Consider the following 24,431-nt stretch of genomic DNA (forward strand, 5'->3'; position numbering starts at 1 on the left):
CAAAAACAATACCACTACACTGCTACAGAAGCAAGAAAAAGTGAAGTCCCTCTTTTCTTGAATCTGCATCCAATTATTTGTTTAGCAGCTTTCTTATCTTCTGTGATATTAGAATCTATATTCAAATCATTTAACTGCTTGAAATGGGATTAAGATCCTACAGTCTAAAACTGCATTCCTGAGACACTTCTGCTGAGCTGCCCTGTAAGTTTTTGGGTACCAAAAACCCCTGGGAGGGCCTTGAGAGGGCCAGGTATCTCCAATCTGAATCCGAACACAGGAATCCTGTACTGCTTGGATTGTGTCCCCAGGAGTGCCGTTCAGTCAACATCCTGAACCCTGGGCATCCTCCCAAGGTACTGGGCTCTTCACAGCTCTGTCCTTGGTTACATTTGCTTTTGAAGCACTGCCAGAGAAAGAAGAAATGAAGATGAATGCTCCTCGTACACAACAGTCTAGGGTTAAGCTCACCCAGTGGAGGCTGCAGGGTAACAGTCTCCCATTCCCTTATTGCCCCTGGACATTAACAGACTGCTTCAAAAAGCTAAAGGACATTGAAAACCATAACCTTGGGAGCTGGGGAGCGAGACGGGGGGTATGCTATGAAATCTATTTGGTATCTGTATTATATCTAGCTCGGGAAGCAATGGATTCACAAATCTTCCGGAAAAAAAATGTCCTACACCTGGTTAATGTGCATCACAATTCTAACAATAATGCTTTGTTGGAATGCAGAGTGCGAAAAACTAGGATGCAAGCAGAAAAGAAACACTGAAGTGGTACTGTGGAGAGGATTTTGGTGTAAAGTAAAGCAAGGATCCAAGAAGTATAAAGCCTTCAAGGTAAGAAAATTTGTGCAGTTAGTGGCATCATGCAATTGCTTGCTTCTGCAAAGTCCTGGCTTTGCTCAGCAAAGAAGTTATTTGGAGCATGCCGTCGGGCCAAGAGGTCTGTGTTAATTGGAAAGAAAAAAGAATTTGTGACAAAGGCACTGCCAGGGCATTTGCCTAACTGATGAGCTACTTTGTGATCCACAGCCTCCTGGCCAACCTTCTGGGCCTCTGGTTTTACTTCTCCATTTAGTTGTTTGTCAGAAAAGGAGCCATCTCCTTTTAATGATTTGTATGATGCATAAAACACTGAAGTTTTTGGGTCTGCTGCCTTAATACAAATGCACACTGCATGTGGTTTGTTTACAAGAGCCTTCCAAACTAAAAGTGAACTACACACGTATGTTAAGATAATCCTGTGATATTTTGAGGCAAGAAGTTGCAGCAAGCACAGATGAAATCCTGCAGTAACTTAATGCAAAAAAAAACATTTCTTCTTTCCATACGGTATATCCCATGCATTTTCTGTTGCTCTGCAAATTTTCCTGTCAGCAGGGAGAGGACGAGGATAAATACAATAGGACTATCAGGAAGCAGAAGGTAAAAGTTCAAGCTTTACACTTTATATGTGAAGCTTCAGATCCTGAAGGGAAAATTTCAGGCTTCTCATGTTGAAATAATGGGCTTTCATAACTGTAGACTGCATCAAGACACACGTCTTTAGCAGTTTTTATTTATGGGCAGTTTTGGTCAGACCATGCCTGTGTGGATGTCCCTACATCCTTCAAGGTTAATCTGTAAGCACGTTGACCAAATTCAACTAAATGAAAAAGGGTTGAAATCTCAACAGTAAATTTGTATGTATTTTCTGGAGATTGATGTGGAGGGGCAAAAAAACAGAGTCCATTAGCAGCACCAAAATGGCAGGTTGGTTTGCAGGTCTTTTTGGGTCCAACATGGCGCATGCTGTCTCCTGTCAAAAGAGTACAGGTGGGAGAAAGTGTAACAGGAGATAGGGAACTGAAATTACTGTGGGAGGGGAAAATATAGGGGACAGAGTACACGTTGGTTGGAAGCTATACTTACCTATTTCTGCAGCTTACAGTACAACTAGTTTTATGTGTCTGATGTTAATAATTAATATGTCTTCCCCTGTTCCCCACCATTTCTAATGAACAGCGTTTGCTTTTTAGCTTCCCTCCACACATTTCTTTATAGTTAGGCCTCGTTGCCTCAGGAACCTTCTCACCGCAGTTGCCTTCCATGATCCCAAAACTGCTCCTTACCATCACGGGGGATGGTATGGAGGTCCCATCCCAGTCCCCAGCAGCTTTTCCTTAGAAATGCTAATAGGATCAGCGTTGGAAATGAGATTAGAAGACTGAACTTGAACATTTTGTTTCAACTAAATGGATTAACTCGTGGGTTTGTACAGCCAAGCATCCACGCTCCCCCTCAGCAGCAAAACCATGAAGTCGTTGTTCAGAAATGCTTCTTCCCTCTTCTTAAAGCTACTTAGTTTTCACAATGCTAATAAGCAGTTGGGCTAAATCATTAACATTCTTCAAAGGTTTTTTTTTTTTTCTCTCTCTCTCTCTCTCAGCCTATGAGGAGGATAAAGGGTTCTGTTAGGGTTATGGTTAAATCAGAGGTGTTTGTGGCTCAGCTGGCCGTGCTCTGTAATCGTTTCTTTGGGAGCAAAACGAGCAGGGATGGCTGCCTTGCACGAACGTTTGAGTCCGGCTTACTGATGCCGAGCTTACTGCCTTGTATCAAACGAGCACAAGAAAAACGTAAAGAGACTTCAAGCGCTGCTGCTTTTGCCTTAGGCTTAGCCATACATCCCAGAACGAACACCGCTTTACTTTGGGGTTAAAAGACGCTCTCTAAGCAGAGCTGAGAGACTCGAGGAAAGAAAACAACCCCTCTGCTGGAGAATGCGGGCATCGATCCCGCTACCTCTCGCATGCTAAGCGAGCGCTCTACCATTTGAGCTAATTCCCCAATGCGCAGCCTCCACTTTCCGCGCATCCCCTCCCCGAGCACCCCGCACTTGTTGTCAGGCAGTTTGGCGCCCGTGCAGCGCCTCGGGGGGCGTGGCTCCGCGCCCCGGCCAATGCCGAGGAGCGGAGGGCAAGGCCGAAGGGAGAGCGCCATCAGAGGCCCCTCCCGCCGTGGCCGCCTGCCGGCTCCAAGCACCTCGGCTCCGGATTGGACCGAAAGAGTTTATTATTTTTTAAGAGGCCTCCGCTCTTCCGATTGGGCAATGGAAACGCCTGTCACGGTGACGTTCCCCTGTTGCTAAGTCGGGAAGGTGGGAAGAGAGATGCACCCTTCTCGTGCGCCAATTGGCTAGCAGGAAATCGACGGCCCGCCCCCATCCCCTTTTAAGCCCATAGCAGCGTTCCGATTGGGTGACTGACGGCGAGGAGTCTGCCAATGAGAGGCCGAGCCGCGCGCACCGCCCAATGGGAAAGGCGCGGGGCGGTGCCGGGGCGGTATGATTGGCAGGCGGGGCGGAGGGAGGGGAGGGCTCGCAGGCGCTGATATGTCCGCCATCTTGGAGCGTCGGTGATGGTGGCGAGCGGTGGCTTTCCCGCCTGAGCGGAGGCAGCCCGGGGCCTGTGACGGGGTGACGCTCTTGCCGAGGTACGTCGGGTACAGCGGCGCCGTGGCCTTCCTCCGGCAGAGCTCCGGAGGACCGACGCCTCGCTCGGGGCCCTTCCGCGGCGGCACGGGCCCGGCGCCTTCCCCCTCCGCGCGGTGGCTCTGGGCGCTCTTCGGGCGGCGCGAGGCCGGAGCCCGGAGCTCGGCGGAGGCCGCGTGGCCCGACGCGTGCCGGCGAGCTCCTCGCGCGCGGTGTCTCTGAGCCCGGGCCGGGCCGCGGGTGCGGGGCGCCGCCGGCATGGGCGCGGCGGGGAGGGCCTAGGGCTGCGGCCTCAGGCCCTTCGGTGGGGGTCGGAGCTGCTGGGCGCCCGCGGAGGGGCCGTGCTGGATTGGAGCCACCTTTGGGTGCCGAGCGCCGCCGGCTGGGGCGGAGCGCGGCGCCGCGCGGTGCGGTGCTCCCCGGGTAGGCCGAGTGCTGTGGGGATCCGTGTGCTGCTCCCCGCCGCCTGCAGTCACTTGTGTGGCTGCCGGTTTTGGAACTTCTCTGCTGTGTCTCGGTGATAAGCCAGAGTTACCTCACTGGTAGCTCGTTTTGCTTTTACTTTCCTTCTTTAAAATCACTACCGCTGTATTTTTTATTTTTTATTTTTTGTAATTGTTATTTTTTTTTGTTAGAATTTGCTGAGAGCGTGGCAGTGTTGGTTTACCTGTTGCTAAATACACCTGGCAAAATCCAACTCTGAGCCTACTGCTTGTTTTTGTTTTGCTTTAATAGTTACAAACTTCTTTAAGCGTAAGGGGGAGTTGGTGTTACAGCCTTGTGACATAAGCGCAGGTGGAGCTGAGGTCAGGGGATTCTCTCCACCAATGTGACATAAGTAGCAGCACGCCTATACAGAGCATCCCGAAGTTCTGAGCGGAGGAATACAGAACACTTAGGGGTGATGTAAAAGCCTTTGGAAATCTTCCTGGAGAGTGGTTGACTGCTTAAAAATGAAAGGTTGTATCACGGGTTGTGATACTTTTTATGTAGATAGTCTCCTTCAGTGGGAAGGATGTAAATGCACTCCTAGCTGTACACGTCTGAGGGTGGATTTTTTTTTAAATGCTGAATGTTAGGCTGGTTTAAAACTTCCAGTTCATACATATTGTGTGTGCGAACTGCACAAATACCCAGTGCCCTTCTTTTTGTTCTTTGTGAGCTGCTCAAATACCTTATTTCAGTGATTTAGCTGGAATACTGAAGTTTGATAAACTGCAACATGTTTTCAGTACGACACATTTTCACGTGAGAGTCTGATTGCTCAGCTCTGTGTTACTTCTTTGTGCTCCGGTTGGGAGGCATGGACTAACTGTAGTTTGCGGGAGTCTTTATTATGCAAATCTAAAAGAACAATACAGAATTATGTTTCCAGTATACAACTTGTTAATGAGACCCCATGCAGATAGAGTATACAGTCAGCATGTTAAGTTCTGAACAGTTTGTAATCTTAATTACTCCTTCATAGGCACTGAAATGATGAGTTTCATCTATCTGTGATATTGCTTTAATACGGATAAGGTTTTATTTCCTTTCTGTGGGAAATGCACATGCAGTATCAGATCCCACACTTCTGAGTTACTAAAGGAATTTATCTTCTAAGGAGACCTTATTTTGGCCAGAAGACCTGCTGGCGGGTTCTGTTTGCAGCATAATTGAGGAAATCACTGTTTCACATAAATTTACAGTTTAGGAATTCAGTAATTCTTTAAGCATGGTGTTGCATTATCACTTCTTTGCAAGCAAGTTAGATTTATATGTAAACTGCTTGTCATTTTTCCGGATTCTCTTAAATATAAGCTGTTAATATTCGATTACGGAATTAAGTATTCTAAATGGTTTGTGTGCATCCTTACAGGATTGCTTGCAAACTCTTCACTGTGCTTCTGTTGATTTGGTAAAGTGAGGAAATCTGTCTGTTTCCTTCCGAACGCTTATTTCTTGCCCCTAGCAGAGGTGATGCTGTAGATGGGATATCAACCGGAGTGGATCAGCTGATGATCTCAGAGTGAAATTCAAGTAACTTGGACAGAAATTCTGCAGTGCTATAGTAGAAAATTACGTGTGTAACATCAGTATGGTTAGAGAGTGAACACTTGTGCTGTGGCTCAGCAGCTTTGCTTCTCTGCTCAGCTTAAGCTTGAAGTGCACATACTGTGCTGCACTACACAGCTGGCTCCAAAGCAAGCTTTATGTGGCTGAAACCTTAGGGGAGTGATGCTTTGATGGGCGCTCTGGTCGGGTTCCCTTTCTCTCAACTGATGATGTCCTCTTTTGTCCAAGTGCTTGAAAGGCTTTGTAGTATTTACTTAGCTCTGCAGGTAGTTAGGCAGATCACTTTGTATTGCTGTATTAAAATATTTCATCTTCTAGCTTTGGTGTTGCTGCACTGAACGCAGTATCTTTGTAGCAGTAGACTTGTGCGTTCGTTTCTCACTCATAACCGGGTTCATTCATCGCCTTTGGTAGTTGTGATGGAACTACAGCTTCTGTGGGCAGAGGAGTTCCATTTCCACAATAAGATAGGGTGTCACAAGCATACCATGTGGCATCAAGTTCTGACTGTCATTGTAGAGTTTTCATTTGTGACCCTCAAGGTTTCCCTATACTTTATGTAACATGGCAGGTTGAGGACGGTGTGTTTCTCAAAGTAGGTACTGCATCCAAATTCACACAGGACAATACGTCTGATAGCATTTCTCTAGAGCAAGACATGGAGCTGTGATTTTTGACAAAGGTTCCTACAGTAATAAAACACATAGGGATAGATGAAAAATAATATCTTGCTTGTCTCAACTGATTTCTTGTAGTAGGAGGAGAAGAGCGAAGGACTCAAAGTCATTTAATGACTGAGATCAATTCTCATGTTTTAGGGTGGGAGGGAAGTCTGGAAGATTAACCAGAAAGTGCAGAGAGAGTACGAATGCTGAAAGCTTTGCATATCATGTGTAAGCATTTTGGTGATGTGTCAATGTTCCGGCATCTGTTGTAGAAACCATATGCTACTAAGCAACTGAAGTAAAATGTTTTTCTACTCTTGGGTATTACATACAGCTCTGGTTTGGGATGTTTTTCAGGAATCTAGATGGACTCAATTGATCGGATTGGGATGACACTGGGTGTAAGCTGCTAACAGCTTGCTTGTGGCCCTTCTGGAGCATTTTGGTAACAGTTCTTCATACTAAACTGGGAAGAGAAAAAACTTATTGATTTTTTTTCTAAATTTTATTATTATTATTATTTTACTAAAAGATTTTATTCTGAGCTGTGTTTATTTAATAGCATCCCTTTGGTGTTGAGAAGCATATATGGAGTGTGGAATGAAAAAAGTTCCTGCAGCATACCAAACCCCTCGGCTGTTGTTTCTTTTTGCTGTTTCCCCAGGATCATAGAATTGTTACAGTTGGAAAAGACCTGTAAGATCATCTGGTCCAATTGTAAGTAGTCCCATGTGGTCCTTCCCTAATCCTGTTAAGCAGACCTATCAGTCCCTCTCCCGTGGGGCTTAAAAGCCTGGAGCGCTCAGTGAGAGGATCTGTGCCACGTGCTGTGTACCTGCAGTGGGAGGGAATACCTGAAGGACTTCAACATGCAGCTGTGCGGACTGTGAAGCTGTGGTATGTGATGTGGCAGTGTACGTTGTCTCTGCCTCTGTAACTGAGCAGACTGAAAATATCCTCTTGACAATGCTGGGAGTCTGTTGTTACACTGGAGTGAGGGACTGAGTAAAAGACTGGAGTTATTTTGGGTTTGTTGGCAAAATGGGTAAGGAGAGCATGTTTGAGATGGATAGGGAGGATTTAAGATTGAACTATGATGTGAAGGGCAGCAGTTTTTTAATTTAAAAACAAAAAAGCTACATGTACACGAAAGCAGAAACTGCCTGACGCTGAGACTTATGGGTTGGTTTCCTTGGAGAAACGCTTAAGAACTTTCCTATATAACTTTGGATGAGGTGATTCCAAGCATTCATATGTATACACTGCTACACTTCTGTGGGGAGATGGACTATGTGGCCTAGTGGTCTCTTTTCTGTATCCTCTGGGTCTTCTGGAGACTCAGCTCTGACGGGCTGGAGGCTGGCTCCTGGTGGTTGCCCCAAACAATACTTGTGAAAGCCTGGAAAACTCTGAAGCCTTTTTATGGAGACTTTGGTCCTGGGTGAGGCTCTGGAAGGGCAGCCTGAAGCTTGATAACAAAACCCAGTTGGGATTGAGAATGGAAACTTTCCAGCTAGTGGTTTTTTGTAACAAAGTTATTAAATGTGTTCCAGACTATAGCAAATACTGTGTTGAGAGCTGCTAACAATGTGTGTGCTTTTAAGTGAATCCTAGGGGGCTTTTACCCCTGCTGCACGGTGGTGCTGTCCTCACCTTCAGTTTGAGCAGTGTGAGAGCAGAAAGCAGGGGTGCAGCAGATGTTTTTGGGGGTCTGGCTTGACACAGATTGCTGTTATTTCAGTGGTACTTGTGCTGTGAGAGGAGTATCAGCTGCTGCCTGCTCAGGGTGAATTTCTGCGTCTTTATACCATACAATGCTAGTGCTTGTGCAGCTAGCATTTCTGTGACACAAACTGAAAATAGAGGTCTTGATGCTTGGTTTACTGCTTGTTGACTTTTGTGTGTGTGGGTAAGTAGTGGAAGCAAACTCTTCCTAACCGGAATTTACAATCGGATAAAAGTCAAGACGGGGTCTTGGGGAAAAACAGCAACAAAAAAGCAGAACTCTTTTTCGTATGAAATGCCTTGTAACTTTACCTTTAACATAGGTGTAGGGCTCTCTTGGTGTTCTCTTCACAGTGATGAGGTAGTTCTTTAATCTGTCTTCTATTTAAAATGCTGAGCCTTTTGTCACCGCCTTGACAGACTTGCCATGTAGCCTGTAATTAGCAAGCTAACCCATCAGGAATACCTAGTGAATTACATTTGTTTGACAAGTTCAGCTGCTGGCACTGAACATCTTGGGGGGGGGGATGGAAATAAAGATGGAAAGTCTAGAGACAACAGATGTGAAGCCATAGCGTGGCAGACCTGGTTCTGGGTAGGTGGGCTTCCTCTGAAGTTGTGACTTGCAGCTATAGCAAACTTGCTTTCATTTTGCTGCTGGCCTGGGTGCATTCCAGATGGAAATCTTTGACAACTGCCAAAGCACAGAGGTTGCATTCCTTACCTCCCATTGCTGTCTTTGTACCCTTCTGGCTGACACAAAGGCTGAGTCTGGTGCTCCTCATGGCGCTGGCCGAGGGGTACCAGCGCTTTACTGAGGTTTTTCCTGCCGTGAGTGGCAGCTGTAGAAGTTGTACTGAACTGCATGTGTAGTAGTGAGTTCTTCCTCTTGGCTGTGACAAGCCTGCGTTCATCAATGGATCCTTCTTTGTGTGCTTGATGCCGACGACGGGCTTTTTGTTACTCGAAGCCACCTTTTATTTAATGGCCAAAAGGTGCTGTGTGCTGAATGCTTGATTTATATGAAGTTTATCTGAAACTCTCCGAAATAAAGGAGGTGGTAAAGTAAAGATGTGGTTGCTAGAAGGTCTGCAGTTCTTAATGGCCAGCGTAAAACTAAACACGATGCTGTTTGTGTTGACTGTGGTGGTCAGTGTGCAGCTTTTATTTTAACAAGTGGTGCTTCAAAGAGGAAAGATGGATGAGGATTTAAAGGCGAAGCAGCTAGAAACCTGGTAATTGATGAAAGATGCTGTAAGACCACTGCATGACTTGCTGGGCTCCGCAGCTTGTAAAAAGAGATAATAATTGCTGTCACAGCTGTGAGTTGATATTAGCATTTAGCACTTAGCTTTTATAAATATCTTGCAGCTAATTAAAACCTTACAATTCCTCCAGCATTACAGAGTTCTTCCTGTTTCTTTACCAGTGGTGTTATGGGATCTCTTTGCTCATCTAAAAGGGAGTTACTTTGCCATCAGGCTCTGAGAGTTGTGCTGTGTCTGTGATTCTTCAGCTTTATTGTTTTCTAGATGAAGACTCTCCTGGAGTCGCAATCCAAGAACTTAATACTGCTGTAATACCAGTACTAGGGGGCTGGGGGCTGAACTGAAAACTTGGCTCTTTTTCAACCTATTACGTGGTTTGATTGCATTTATTTCTCAATAGATGTGCCAGGTACTGTTTTTCTGCTTATTAACATGACTTTGATGGTGGATGGGAACAAATATTTTTCTTTTTCCTAGGGTGGTCTGTTCCATTGTGCTCTCCCGCTGTGCTTATACATCCAAAAAAGATCCCTGACGTGGCTGGATGGAGTACTGGCCCCTCCTGGCCCGGGTGCTTTGACTCCAAAATGCAGATTGTAAATGCATATTAATCTCTAACTCTCCAGTGACAGAATGGGAAATCTAATTGCCTGGATTGGAATTGTAGGGACGGGATATCGAAGGCAGACAGTTAAATAATAAATAAATAAATAAAAATCTGTACCTCTCTGTGGTTGTCTGTGAAAAAGGATTGGAAGTCTGAAAGTCCTCTTAATGATCCAGTGCAAAGAACTGAAGCAGAGCTTTAGAAAGGTTCTGAAGACCGCTGAGAACACAAAGTAGGTCTCGCGTTTCCCTTTGCAACTTTTGGCTTTTTCTTCAAACATAGGATATGCATGGCATGTGGAAGAAGGGGGCACGTTCTGTTCAGCAGTGTTGATTATTTTTTTTTTTTCTGGCACTGTCCATCAAAATGGAAGAGCTCTGTGGGGACAGAATGCATTTGCTTGAGGCAGCAAACACACCTGTGCCTGGGCAGTCTGGTCTAAGTGCAGCGCGTGCGCCTTGTAAGAGCACGGCGTGCTAAAACTCAAGTTCATGGAGTGGGCAAGCAGAAAGAAGGATAACTTGGTGGTCACTCTAAGCTCTGCAAGGTGCCTTCTCTGTGACTTCCACTACTTGCTGGTTTTCTGATTTCTCTTCTAGATCTTACGTAAGCTTAATGGTTATTAGTTTGAGTGTGAGCAAAAGCGAGTGAGAGTTGGTAAAGTCGTCTCATTCAAGGCAGTTGTTCTTAGGTTGGTGAGCTGAATCTCTCAGCTGCCGCTGTATTTTAATTTCCTTGCTTAACAGATACATTGGAGTAACTTTCTTACTTTTGTTGTGTTGATAAATGTGCAAATGGAGAGGCTGCAGAACCAAGCATAGAGAGGATCTAAGTTTTGGTACATGAAATCAAGATTAGGAATCCTTTTCCTCAAGTGTAAGTTGAAGTCAAGGATTTATTTTAACCCACTTGAATTCTAGATTAAAAGTAGAGAGATCTTAAGTTGTTCTTCTCGTGCTGTCAGAGCTGCACGCTCCGAATTGCGCCGTCGGGATTCCAGCCTTCAGTTTGAAGAGGAAAACATGTTTGTTTGTGATATGGTCATGCTAGCCTGATATGACATGCTAGCCTGGGTATGTGCACAGAATGGGGTGATTAGTTCTGTCCTTACAGCATATGGTAGCATAGAAATTCAAGATAAAACTTTTAGGGGCTCAGTCTTTGCTTTATGGGAAGGGCAGTCTTGCCTGACACCTTGAAAATGTGCAGCTGTCAGAATTTATCTCAATGGTTCTCTAAGCCTTAGTATGAAGAAAAGCAGGAACATTTTGCCACAGTCTTTGTTAACTAGTGAAGTTCAGGTGGTCTGTAACGTCAGTGGAGAGGTCTGGGGAACCTTTAATCACAACAAAGAGTCAAACAAGAAGGAAGTACAGGGCAAGCAACTTTGGGTTTAACTTTTAGGGCGTTAACTTAAGTCCATTCTAATTCTGGCAGCAGCCAGAGCTGATGGGAGCTTGGAGAGGCAAAGTGGTGCCGGGCTCCCAGAGGCTGCTGCCAGCTTCCATTTCTGAACTGCAAATGTTACAAAGTATGCATTTTAACAAGACTGACATGTTGCACACTAAGGAAACTTGCAGGACTTGCTCACGCTGCCCGTACAGAAGGGCACTCTTTGCTGACCTGGTTCGAAGTTAGTGAAGCAAGCAGCTTTCTTCTACCTCTGTGTTTTCACATACCTTGAAACTTGACTTGCATCCAACTTTCAAGGTCTAATCAACAAGGTGAAAAGGAGGATGAACTTGTTTGTCTGAACAGTTAAAGGTTGTCCAGATAAAGTGGGTATGTTTACATTATGCACTGCAATGCCGTGAAAGAAACATCCAAGCCAATAATGCATAGGCTTTTATATTTACAACGTGCCGTGCCAAGTACTGACGTAGGGTCAGAAAGCTGTGTGGGCTGTTGTGCTCTGCTTCGTGAGGGCACGCTGAGTATAGGTCTGAGCGGCTGTGGCGTAGCAAAGCATCTGACACAGCTCTATTGTTGTCTGTTAATGCTGCTTCTGCTACTACCTTACTATGAGAAAAAGTTTCCTGTTGCCTGGTTCTGGTGAACATGTTCTAACAAAGAGCTTTCTCATCCCTTCCGTGCTTGTTTTCAGCAGTGTCCCTGCTGGTTGGGGCAGCGCGAGGCAGAGGAGGTGAGACATTGATCCAGCACTAGTGCAGCCCTGGTGGTAAATATCATTGATTTCAATTTTTTTTTCTGCTGCCTTTCAAGTCTAAAAACTGGTGGATCACAAACACAAAAACTCCCACGCTTGTTGAGAGCACCAGCTGAAACAGAAAGGAATAAATGCATAAAGACTTCTGCTGGAATTCACACATCTAACTCTAAGGCTGTCTCCTTAAGTTAGGGTTTTTTCCTTTAACATTCAAACAAAAAAAACCTGTACAACCTCAACAAGTAAATTAGCAGTACTGGTTTTGTGTGTTTTTTTTTTTTTTTCCCCATTTCTGAAGAAGTAGTGCAGGAGTCCAGGGGCTGTGTTGCAGATTGTCCTGTGGTTGGGAGAATAGAACTGTTGCTGAATTGTTTTTTCAACCATATGTATCTTACTCTCGTTGTCAACTGCAGAAAAACTTTCATGCTGCAGTCTTGAAGCAACTTAAAGTCATATAATTTGAAACAGAGATGGAAGAGATGCATCCTGGTTTCCCTGTCCCTACAAATGTGCTCCCTTGGCTACATAGGCCCTGGTGACTGGCAGATTCTTTGAGCTACTTCAGCATGTGGATTTCACCAAAAAAAAAAAAAAATCCAACCCAAACCACAACCCTCTTTCCTTGCTTCTCACAGCAGCCTCATCTGTCATGTTGTAATGTGTGTTTTTGCTCTGAAGTGGCTTGCAGAGGTTGGTCAGGTGTGGTGTCGGGAGAGACCATACTGAGTGGATAGTGTTGGGACTGCTGTCTTAAATGTGATTCTGGGGGAGGAAAAGATGCTCCTGGTTAAATTCTGTAGTAAATACAGTATACTGGTATTCTAATGAGGACATATTTGGATTCTCTCCTCCAGACATTTGGACGGATTTGTTAAAGGAGTGATGATGATACTATTTAGTCTCTTATTAAATTATTTTGCACTGCTCTGTCTTGAGTATTAACATGTAACAGTTTCCTATTGCTGGGTGATAGCTTCGCTGTGGAAGCTTTCTGGGGTAATAAACTGCTGGAATAAGGGGGAAAAAAATGTACTTGATATGTTGTATACTCACACTTAGGACATACTGGGTACCCACTGCCTCACTGTGCTGAGTTTGGTCTCCATAAATGTCCAAGGTTTGGTCTCCATAAATGTTCAGCAACCTCGATGTTAGGTGGATGTAGTTTCCTGCTGGTGGAGGGATTCATTGACCCACCTTTGCTCCATCTGCACTTGCATGTCAGATGCCATTTTGTCACAGTTTGCTGCCATCTGTCACACGGCAGCAAAATGTAATGGAACATGGATGGGAAGGTTCAGCCTCTACTGCCACAGCACCACCATCTGCCTCTGATGTTCTGGGCCAACATCACAAAAGAGGAGGAGTGTTACTTTTGGAGCAGCCCTCATTTTAAGGAAAGGATCCCCTACCGTGATCCTCTATCTCTGTTTGTGCATTTGAAAACCAAAAATGGCAACCAAGAAAACTTGGGTAAAGCAAAGAAAATTCAACACACTTGTTTACTTTTTCTGCTCTAGTAAGTCACTTGGCTCACAAGGAATTGGCAAATCTACTTGACATTTGGACCTGAAGATCTCAGGATGAAAAACATGTTTGACCTTTGCAAGTATTATGGTCAATGTATAATGCTGACCTTCAGTTCATGTGTACGTTGGTTACTGAAATAGCCTTAGAGAAGGCTATGTTTAATGTTTGTGTATGTCAGGGCTTGGTATCTCTGTGCCATTGTGCATGGAATGGAAGAGTGGTGACTTCAGGTTCCAGCACTGTTGGGAGGTACTAAATAACATGGTACTGCAAGCAAAACTTCCGAGCCCTAAATGAATAAATAAAAAAGTGCCAAGCAGAGCACATTCACTGGGTGATTGTAACTGAAATGTAAATGTTACTTTGAGTTCAGAAAGAATTCCAAGAATTCCTTCCAACTCACACCGTTCTCTGAATGTATATTTAGGTTGTTTCCTCCTTCAGCTCGTGTGTCTTGCTTCCTGCAAAGCAACACTTTGTGTTCATGCAGTTGTTGAACTACTGAACGGAGAGCCTGTTAACAACACTAAATTATAAAATGTCTTTTTTGTCGTTGTAGGAAGAAATCTGCTTCATCTAATTCAGTCCTAATTCAGTCCTGCTAATCTGCTAATACTGTAGATTGAAAGATTTTTGCTGTTGCCAGGATACCCTGTAATGGGCAAGGAGCCTGAGAGAGTACAAATTCTGTTTTTTAAATTTTGTTAAAGCTTTTGTTTAACAGGTAAGAAACGTTGCTATTAAACTTCATCTATAGCAGTATACTTAGCTTTGGCATCTATAAAGCCTCAGATTAAATTTTAAGTTGTGCCTAAATGCTTTAACTTTGTCCCTCATCTTCACTAAAGGCTTATTTACCTGATTCCAAGCTGCTCTTCCTTTTCTGCAGGTCAGGCTTCGTGGCCATTCCTTTCCCTTCAGCCTTTTTTTCCCAGCAACTTTATAGATGGCTGTTCTTAACTTTGCCTTTTAATCCATCCTGCTGTTGTGCTACCTTCTGTTTTTGTTTTATTCCTCAGCCCCTGTTCCACCTCTTCCCTTCAGTCTTAGTTGACCCATGAGGCTCATTCTAGACACACTGTTGTTATTCTATTTGTTTTACAGGGAACATGTTTTAAAGTGTTTTGATTTTGTGCCAGGAAGTGTATCAGCTGCCCAGCCTCCCATTCTTTGAAGAGTTTCAAAGCAAATGTGTTCATGAATTGACATACATTAGGTACGAAAGATTTTTGGCACTATAGGTTCTTGTATTGGAGTACAGTCATGCTTTCTTCTGCAGCCAAGCTTTTTGTATCAAACTGAATGCTTCAGAGTAAAACTGTCTTCTATGTAGGTATGCATTATTTAGCTGTCTTGTTGAAATATTGCTGAACCATCTGTTGTTCTCAGTACATAAATAACCTAATTTCCATTTTGAAAATAATTGGAAGAGTTGAAAATACTGAGAATCTAACTGAATTCCATGACCAATTAATATTTTAAATTTGTAAATATTTGGCTGTTGAAGTGAAGTTAGTAGAAAATAATTCTATTTTGTTTGGGTATGGGGGGGCCAGTGTCTAATTTGTAGTTATAGGTAACAGAAACTTACGTTTATTAACAATTATCCAGTGGTTTGACACAGCGTAGGAACCACCAAGGCTGCACTAGTTGCTTAGTGTAAAATTGCTCTTGTAACTTGATTGTGAAGTGCAGATTTTAACCAGGCAGTTATGACCTCAGGAATGTGGAGCTATCAGTGTGTTTGAGTCAACGTGAACTATTGTGGAAGTTCTTCTAGACTCCGTCATAGCAATTGACTGCTGGACATTCGGTCAGTGGATGTGTGTGTGCACGTGATGGGTGTGTATTGTCTATATTGTGTAAACACGTGTACTTGTAGCTCTGATCTAGAGGTAAATGCAGCCAGTGGGAGCACGGAATGGTAAGTGTGAAAGAGATGTCACTTCTGTCTCAGTTTTCAGCTGCTCTACAACTGTGACAGGCCCCTCCTTTGGGAAGTGAAAAGGAGGTTCTTACTGTCTAATATATAGAGAATGAAAGTCGTCCTTCCTTATCAGATAACTTTCCTTCTCACTAGGAGCTGGAGACAGCTGTTTGAGTGTTAGGAAAATGACTGTTTTCGTACTGTTTTCAAACATGCTTTTTCTTCTAGTCAAGAGAAGACTGCCACGTATTTCCCTTAAGCTTGTAGTTAGCTCAGCTAGCAGCTGGAATCTGGACTGCCTGGAATCAATTGTATCCATAGTATATTGTTAAATTGTAGAATAGTTAATGCACACGCTGAGTTTTTCTGTTGTGTTCCCAAACACGCTTTAGCTACACAGGGAATTGTTGATAGCATTTGGGAGAAGCGACGTGTTGTTTTGGCATGTAAGTGAAATTCTACCTGGTGAGTGTTTATAACACTGAACTGTCACTGGCTTATCTGCAAGGAGCATTGCCCTGCAATTCCTGTATCTTACAGCTCAACAGTGGTAAGAACTTTACTCGTATGATTTCACCTGTGTTTAAGAAATGTAGAAACTGTCTCACAAAAACACTGCTGTATTATTGCTTTTATTTCAATTTGTGATTACTAGGTGTGATACAGTGCAGTTGAATGTAGGATTTGGAACGGTAGCTGATATCTTAGCAGTTTAAGAAGTAGCCACTAGAGTGTATTCTCTGTCAGTGAGTGCTCTTTCTGTCTCTCTCTCAAATTTTTTCAGGGATGTACTTTAGTTTTACCTTGAACAGATGGTAAATTTCCAGTATCAAAGTAAGGGCTTTATGAATGCTAGTGTAGTAGCTGATTAACATTCATTGCTTTGGGCAGAAATAAGGTGGAGACTAATGAAATGTAGTTAACCAGTTGGTGTCTTGGTGAGCTGGAAGAAGGACATGCTTAGCATTTTAAAGAAGCCACTTCATCTTAAAGGTCTTTGAAATGTTGCTAAATTCTCATGGTGTTAGCATTAAAAGATGCTATTTCCCTCATTACTCCCCCCAAGCCCTGCTCACCTGTTTGGTTTTTGGAAGACAGTTCATTGTTTGCACTGGAAATGCTTTATAGAAGTGCTGAGGAATAAACCTTGGCTGAGTAACATCGGTGGTGCCAAGGACTACGTTTGTGGCTCCTGCCCTTGCATCCAGTGATGAAGTTGCCTTCTGTTAGCTGCTGTCTGAGAGTGGGAAAATCCTGTTTTATTGAAATATCCTACTTAACTTAGGATGTGTTTGATCAGAGGAAAGTTTGTTTTTTTTGGTGCAGAAGTAACTGATTTTTCCTCTGTGCTCTTGAACTCCATATGAAGAAGACAGTGTTGTGAAGAAGCTGTGTTTCAGTTCAGTACTTGGCAACACAACCCTTATTACTGTGTAGCATTTCTTAGGGTCACAAAACACTGCAGAAGCTTCAGCTTGACACCCGATGCACTTGAAAATTCTCATGTTAACTGTTTATTGCTGTAAAAATGTGTGAAGTTCTTGATGGAAGCTCTGGGTATCTGCCTTTAATACATTCAGCTGTCAAGTAAAACATCGTACCTGAAACAGCTTTTAGCTGAATGCCTGAAGTCCTTTTAGCTCTGTGTCTGTGCTGCTTCAGATGGCCACATCTGCTTGTAGGTACCACAGGTATGAGCTGCCAAGCTGGGGATAACTCCTGGTTAAAGATTCACCTGCATATGATACATAAAAGTCCAGAAATGAAATGAGCAGATCACCTAAATAGTCTTTACAAAGCACACTTCTTTAAGATTCGAGGCAGGAGACAGTCCCCAGAATTATCCATGTAGGGGCACATCTGTCTAGAATTTGTGTTCATTTTGTAGGCTGAGAGCAGAGATGTCTGCATTTGGGAGAGCTGTTTGACTGCTACATCTACTGGAATCTACTGGGAACTATGGAGAAACTTGTTACATCCACAGGTTTTGTTCTCACGAAGATGTCAGCTGAGCGTTTGGCCTCTGGAGGCACCCACAGTCTAGGTCCTGTTAAACAAAACACACCGTGGTGTTTTCAGCTGTAGTGGACAAAAGATGTATAGGGTTTGGGGAAGGAGCATTTGTAAGCTTTATTTCCTCTCAGTTAAGAATTTCAGTTATCTGTGGCTCAGAAGACTGAGTAATTTTGTCAGTTTATCGATTTTTGTTACAGATTTTAAGTCAGATTTTAACTATGTGGAGTGCTATTCCATGGTTCGTTTAGAGAAGAATCTGTTACAGTGTTAACTGCAGGAAAAAGTCAGGTTTTTTTTTTTTTTTTTTTGTCACAAATGCTACATAGTACCTTTGATTGTTATAGTTTGTATCAAGTTGGTGTGAACTATCTGAGGAAATACTTAAATGAATTGGAAGTTTGCTAGCCTTGCTTGCTGGGAGCTTTCAGAGACAATGGGAAGCTGACTAAATGTTATGGGAGAAGTACCTGCAATCATTTTGCCATCTCTAATACAGTTTTTCTTCCATGTCTGGGAGTTTTGAGTGCTGTCCCATGTTATCTAAAGCGTGGTTAAGATTTGGCAGTCTTTTCCATCTGTTGTTGAACCAACACTGTGATTTTGCTGCTGGTATCAGAGCTGAAGTTGAGTATAGAGCCCAACTGACCTTTGGAGCTGATCGTTAATTAGCAGACAGTGAAATGTGGTGAGAAGCACAGCTGGAAGGTGCCTCCTCCTGGTTAGTGGGCATACATTCTAATTCTCTACCTCTCTTAATCAGACTGAAGTTTGAAAAAGCGTGAAAATAACTGAGAATTGGTGAGGTTTGGGGGAGAGGGTGGAAAAGTAGGCTATGGGAAGAACAAACTTAGTTTTGTAACTTCCATTTGGAACTGTGACAGGCTGTTCTTAGATGACCATCAGTGCTAACGCCTGTAGAAAATGATCTTCGGGGTTCCTGGAATTCCTCACTTGCACATTTTATGGTGTTTATTTTTCCTTATTCCAAAGGACCTGGGCTCCTGTTGAAAAGTGATGGAATAATCTCCGGCCGGCACCTGACATGCTGGGGGAGCATCCCTAAAAGAGCTTGCCTGGGAGACAGTTTGGGAAATAACGCAGTAACATGTTTGCAGTAGTATGCCTCTTTTTTTGTTGTTGCTGTTTTCTATTGTTGAATTTCTCTTGAAATGAGTAACTGAAAAATGCTTTGAAGCTACTAAAATGAGCTTGAATCACTGCAGAGGGATTTCTGTCTGGAATTAGCGTTGGTGGGTAGTGGTTACTTGCAAAGATGCTACTTTCACTAAATGGGCAAGGGGAGGGATTTGATCTACTTATTAGAGGCTTAAGGAAGAAAATATTCCGTGCCTTTAATAATGCACTAGTTTAATTGCTCCCAGTGAGTCTGTGTGCAGTCTAAATAATCATAAGCCAATGTTTTTAATAACTTTGTGTAATTTGATTTAAGATGATGTGAAATCAAGTGTTTTTGACATCTGCTTGTAAGATGTATTTTCTACTGAAATTATTAGTATTTTTTTACCCACCCAATCACAGCATGGACTCTCAAATGATTGCAATATCGATACTGCAATTAAAACTATCTGTACTTTTTCTTGAATTATCTTTTTTTACTCCTGTAAGTTAAAACAGGAAGCTGTGTAGGCTGGGGCAGTTGTTTATACTTAACACTCCTGACAAAATCCTAAGCAAAGTAAGGTGGTAAGAAGTGATCAGCACATAATTAACACAACAAGGGAAACCTTGAAAGCAATTGAAACATGGCTGTAGCGAGTATACCAGGCTATTTCTAATCTTTAAGCTTAGTATTGGAAGTCCTGCTAATGAGGTTTTGCTAGATGCACGGATTTCTCAGCACTTCAGTGGCTGAGGTGCCAAAATTTGACACCTCGTTGGTTGAGCAGCTATGGTAGGCATGCTGAATCCATTTAAATGTAAAAAATAAACTCTAAGTGCTGTCTGCATAGAACAGTTCACATAGAAGAGACTTCAGAAGATGATATATTCCAACTACCTGACCACTTCAGGGCTAACCGAAGGGTTAAAGAAATGAGGGCATGGTCCAAATGCCTCTTGAGTGCTGACAGGCACAGGGTGTCCACCATCCCTGTTCCAGTGTTTGAACACTCTCATGGTAATGAATTTGTTCTTAATGTCCATTTTGAACAATATTTCCAGAAGGGTGCTGTGAGGGATGCTATCAAAGGCTTTATTAAAATCCAGACTGATGTCCACTGCCTTTCTTTCATCCCCCAAGTGGACCTTAGCGTAAAATGTGATCAAAGTAGTAAGGCAAGACTTTTTCTTCATTAACTCATGTTGACCGTGCCTGATCATAGCTTTATTCTTCAACTGACTTTCAGTTGCCACGAGAGTGATCATCTCTGAAGCTTCTGCAGGTGCTGAGGCTAGACTAACAGGGCAGCAGTTTATTGGGACTTCTCTCATGCCCCTTTTTGCAGGTGGGTCTAATGCTGGCTAGCTTCCAGTCAGCGGAGACCCCCAAAGCCTTTGGTAAATTGTTGAGAAGGGTCCAGCACAGTGTTTGGTTAACTCCCTCTGGCCCCGTGGACTTAAGTTGAGCTGAGACATTGGTCCCTTGAAATTTCAGTGACCACAGATGGAAAGTCACTGCTTCTCTAATTACAGTCTTCTGATTCTGAGGATCGAGCTGCCCGAGATCTATTGTTATGAAGTCTGAGCTCAAAAAAGGCATTAAATTCCTCTGTCCTTTCCTCAGCCTTCCTTGTCAGATGGCTATCTACCCTTCAGTTTATGTAAGAATTAGGTATTTGCTTTAAATGTTGTAGGTTATCATAAGAGTTTATATGCCAAAGGCATGGTTTGATTGTTGTAGATAAACTTGCACCTTCTTCATATAAAAGTGCAGCTTGTAGAAGTGTTTTTGCTCAAATAGTACTGCTTACCTACGTTCTCTGCAGTAGCCTCATGTCCACACAGCTAACACTGTCACTAATATTCATCATTAATTATTAAACCTTCACACTTGGAAGACAGTTACTAAAGGAGCAAAAAGAGGTTTTTCTTTTCTCTGAGTACTGCTTAAAACCACGCTGCTTCCAGCTGTAGGAAAAAAGCTGTTCTTACTGATCTCTAGCATGTCTTTCTGCTTTAGTTCTGCATTCATACAGGGCTAGTTGATGCTCTGTATTGCAACTGCTTGCAAGTTGTCTTAGAGAAACAAAATTAACAGGAAGGTGCTCAAAGCCTTTCTATAAGGAAAGGTTAAACTGCTCATGCCTTTATTATTAGTCTTAGTGCTTACCTGGGGATGCTGTCCTTTCAGGCATCTGCATAAGAGATTTTACTGTCCCTTGTTCTCCCCCTTCTTGTTTCAAGCTTGTGAAGAGGAGGTGCAGTGAAAGAGTAGGCCTTGCACTGACATGAGTTCCAGTGCTTTTGGTTTGTGCTGCCCCCAAGTTAAATGGTCATAATTCTTGTACCTTTGGAGGTATTCTTTTCAGTGACAGAGGTGGCACAATAGTATGCTTATGCTTTGCCTGTTTTACTGTCTACCAGATCTAGTCATTGCTGAGCAGATAGTTCTGAGTTTGAGAATTGGGGTGTAGATCAGAAATAGAGTGGCGAGAGCAAATGTAAGTAAAAACCCCAGAGCTGGCTAACTTCCAGCATTCAAATACTGGCAATTGCTGAAGGTATAAAAGTTGCTTCAGAACATTCAGTCTTCTTTAATCAGGTATGACTTAGTAGCTCTGTGATGGTCTTTAAGCATCTGCTGCTGTGTACTGTTCAAGTTCTAGAACATTTCTATGTGTGCAGATGCCTTTGGGATTAGAAGCTAGGAGGTAGTACTGTGAATTGTTTCTACTAATAGTGCTTAAATACGTGTGTGAAACTAATGCTTTATGTTCTTTTTATCCAGACCAGCATGTTTTGGAAATTTGATCTCCATTCGTCATCCCACATAGATACACTTCTAGAGAGAGAAGATGTAACACTGAAGGAGTTGATGGATGAGGAGGACGTCCTGCAGGAGTGCAAGGCTCAGAATCGCAAACTTATTGAGTTTCTCTTGAAGTCAGAATGCTTGGAAGACTTGGTTTCATTCATTATCGAAGAACCACCTCAAGACATGGATGAAAAAATACGATACAAGTAGGAGAACTTCTGAGGGGTTGAGGGACTTGGGAATGTAGAAAGAGAGGTGACATACTTCAGTGTTAATCTAGTAGTATGTTTGTATTTCTGCTTGCTGTTCTTTAATACAACGTTGTTAAACTTTGAGCTTGTTTTCAAGGGGCTTGTAGAACTTTACTTAAATCATTCTGATGTTTGCATGTTTTCTGAGCAGGAACCCCTCAAAGAAATGCTAAATAACATAATCAGAACTTAGATGAAAAATCTTTCATTTTTTTAATGTGATGAAAGGTACTTGAGTGAATCTGCATTTGCTTAATTTAGTTAGGTGCTCAGCCTTGTTTTATTAATGATTAGTGAGCTGTTTTGGGGATGTGTTTTAGAAGGTCTGTAGCACTCCTTGGAAGAAAATGCTGACCATCTGATTGCTGCTGTTTTCCTTTGCATGGTTAGAACTGTTAGAACTGAGTATGGCTATGACTCTTGCTAGTTTGTTGAGAATGTTCAAACTCAGCACTCAATCTGGCAATTTATATAAAGGCACTTCTACCAATTTTGGCCTCTTTTAAAGCAAAATTTAATGTGAAATAGAGTACTCTCTTAGTTGCAGCACTTCTTTCTGACAAACCAAACCTCCTGTGTTTCTAGCTGACTTTGAAATAGCAGTACCTTATGCTTATAAGCTTTAAATTGCTGGTGCTGTCATAATTATCTGGTGTGAGTGAAGGCCAGAAGTGCACTCTTCAGGACACTGACTAATTAAGCAAAGAGGCCATCAAACACAATAGTTTCCTGTATTTGATAGCAGTAACTAGTTTTGCAGGCTTTATCAGACTTTGGGTAGAGGTAGTGAGCCTCAACAGTTGCAATAGGTATAGAGATATTAATCCTGAAACTATTGGCTTTGACTTGTATAATGTAAGCCTCGTTACTAGAAAGGGGCAAAGCTATTGCTCCCCCCCAAGTATCTTTCCCCACTTCCCTGGTGCTGTCCTGTTGCAACTGAAGGTCGTAGTAGTCCATTTTCTAAATCTAAAGCTGAATGTACAGCTTTGTCACCTTGCAGTAGTCTTGCTTTTTTGTAATTAGTGCAGAGCTAGCGTGCTTGAAAGATTCTTCTTGTTAGAAGCCCTATTAGGTTCTGATTGGATATGTATTTCTTTGAAGTACGAATGACTATGATTATATACACACTTCTTTCCTTTTTTTTTTTTCCTGCAGATATCCAAACATATCCTGTGAGCTGCTCACTTCAGATGTCTCGCAGATCAATGATAGGCTGGGAGAAGAAGAATCTTTACTTATGAAACTGTACAGCTTCCTCTTAAATGAATCTCCTCTAAACCCTTTACTTGCCAGTTTCTTCAGCAAGGTGCTAAGTATTCTCATAAGCAGAAAACCAGAACAGGTAAATGATTAAAAGCTCTCCGGTTTGACAGCTTTGGATTTGCCTGAGCTGTTTGGGTGTGTGAACTGCCTTTGTGTGAGTGCTTACCTTTTGGCTTATGTCAGTATTTGCATGGTGATGTTAGTATTAAATTGCTGTGCTGTTGGAGTCGTGGGTAAATGAATGCAGCCAGTGGGGAGGGGTCTTGTGTGAAGAACTGTCATAGAAAAGGGTGAGAGACATTTGAGTCCTCCTTCAGAAATGTAGTGCTTGTTCATGCTGCCCTGCATGACAGCTGGCATGTCTGGCTGTGCTACCTGAGCAAGTTAAGTTTGTGACTGCCTGCTATGCTTTTGTTTTAGTAATTTCTGTATTTGCTTGAAAGCATATCACGTTGAGGTTTTGCTGTGTCCCACTTTGCTTCCTGAGCCAGGTGTGGGGGAACCTCATACCAAAAAAGCTAGTTTTGAAAGGAGGCTCAAGATGTGCACATAGATGGATCTGTCTTGTGCCACTGTTGTTACTCTGTGTGCCTTTTTATCTTGTACTACTGGCTTTAAGAGGTGGAATTATTTAAAAAGTTACTTATTATCTCTTTTTAGTAAGTGAGAGGAGCTAAAACTGGTTAGTGTAATTTACCATGTAAAATACAGGTAAGCAAATGTAAGCTGCTTCCTTGTTCATTTCTAGATTGTGGACTTCTTAAAGAAGAAACATGATTTTGTAGACCTCGTTATTAAGCACATAGGGACCTCTGCTATCATGGACTTGCTGCTCAGGCTACTGACTTGCATAGAACCTCCACAGCCCAGGCAAGAAGTGTTGAATGTGAGTAAAACTTGCCACAGTTTTTGTCTGATTTCTGAACTGCCAAACAATACTTCATAACCTGTTTAGACTATTAATAGCATTCTTGACCCATAACACCCTGCTAGGCACTTCGGGAAGAGATTATCAAAGGTTGTGGGTTGGTTTGCTTGTTACATGTGTTCATGAACTCCTAATTTTGCTTCTGTCCTTTTTCTGAAGTGCTGTTAATCCTTGTTTAGAAATATCAACAGCATGAGTCAGGGCACTTCTCAAACTACTTTTAATTCCCTCAATTAAATTCATTCACTTGGACAGCGTTCTTACCAATGTCCACAAATGTTTTTACAGTGGCTAAATGAAGAGAGGATTATCCAACGGCTTGTAGAAATTGTACATCCATCTCAAGATGAAGATGTAAGTATTGGTCTGATGTTCTTTTTGATTGCTGTACAGTAGTGTTAGAACTCTTCTAGTTGGACTGTTTTCTGCTTGTTTATTTTCAGCAAGCTAATTCCTGTATTTAATAGTGTGGTCGTTTGTGCTTGGGAAGGGCTTGCTTTTTTCCCCCCCCCCCTTTCTTTGAGATTTGCAGAGTGTATTGGATCCGGGTCAAAGCACAGTGTAGACTAAATGTTACTTTGAGTGTTCAGCTCTAACATTCTGCCTTTTTAATAC

General features: G+C 42.8%; 1 protein-coding gene and 1 non-coding gene across 10 annotated transcripts in view; one reads left to right on the top strand and one right to left on the bottom strand.

Moving 5' to 3' along the window:
- Positions 1-2,761: 2,761 nt before the first annotated feature.
- Positions 2,762-2,834, bottom strand: TRNAA-AGC (transfer RNA alanine (anticodon AGC)). Its single transcript has one exon. It is a non-coding gene; the product is annotated as a tRNA-Ala (tRNA).
- A 489-nt stretch (positions 2,835-3,323) lies between these two features.
- The window catches only part of PPP6R3 (protein phosphatase 6 regulatory subunit 3), a 51,416-nt gene continuing 30,308 nt past the window's right edge, over positions 3,324-24,431 (top strand). Inside the window, exons 1-8 of one of the 9 annotated variants that reach the window (XM_085224403.1) lie at positions 3,331-3,479; positions 14,054-14,218; positions 14,599-14,710; positions 18,428-18,554; positions 21,345-21,577; positions 22,781-22,967; positions 23,637-23,774; positions 24,105-24,170. In XM_085224403.1, coding sequence (XP_085080529.1) covers positions 18,543-18,554; positions 21,345-21,577; positions 22,781-22,967; positions 23,637-23,774; positions 24,105-24,170 — 636 coding nt within the window. In that variant the 5' untranslated portion in view covers positions 3,331-3,479; positions 14,054-14,218; positions 14,599-14,710; positions 18,428-18,542. Of the gene's footprint in view, positions 3,480-14,053; positions 14,219-14,598; positions 14,711-15,216; positions 18,555-21,344; positions 21,578-22,780; positions 22,968-23,636; positions 23,775-24,104; positions 24,171-24,431 lie in introns of those variants that run through there. The other 8 variants (XM_085224405.1, XM_085224404.1, XM_085224406.1 and 5 more) reach the window with 8 other exon arrangements.

Source organism: Meleagris gallopavo, chromosome 5, assembly GCF_905368555.1.
Source record: "Meleagris gallopavo chromosome 5, MGAL_WU_HG_1.1, whole genome shotgun sequence".
Classification (NCBI taxonomy): Eukaryota; Metazoa; Chordata; class Aves; order Galliformes; family Phasianidae; genus Meleagris; species Meleagris gallopavo.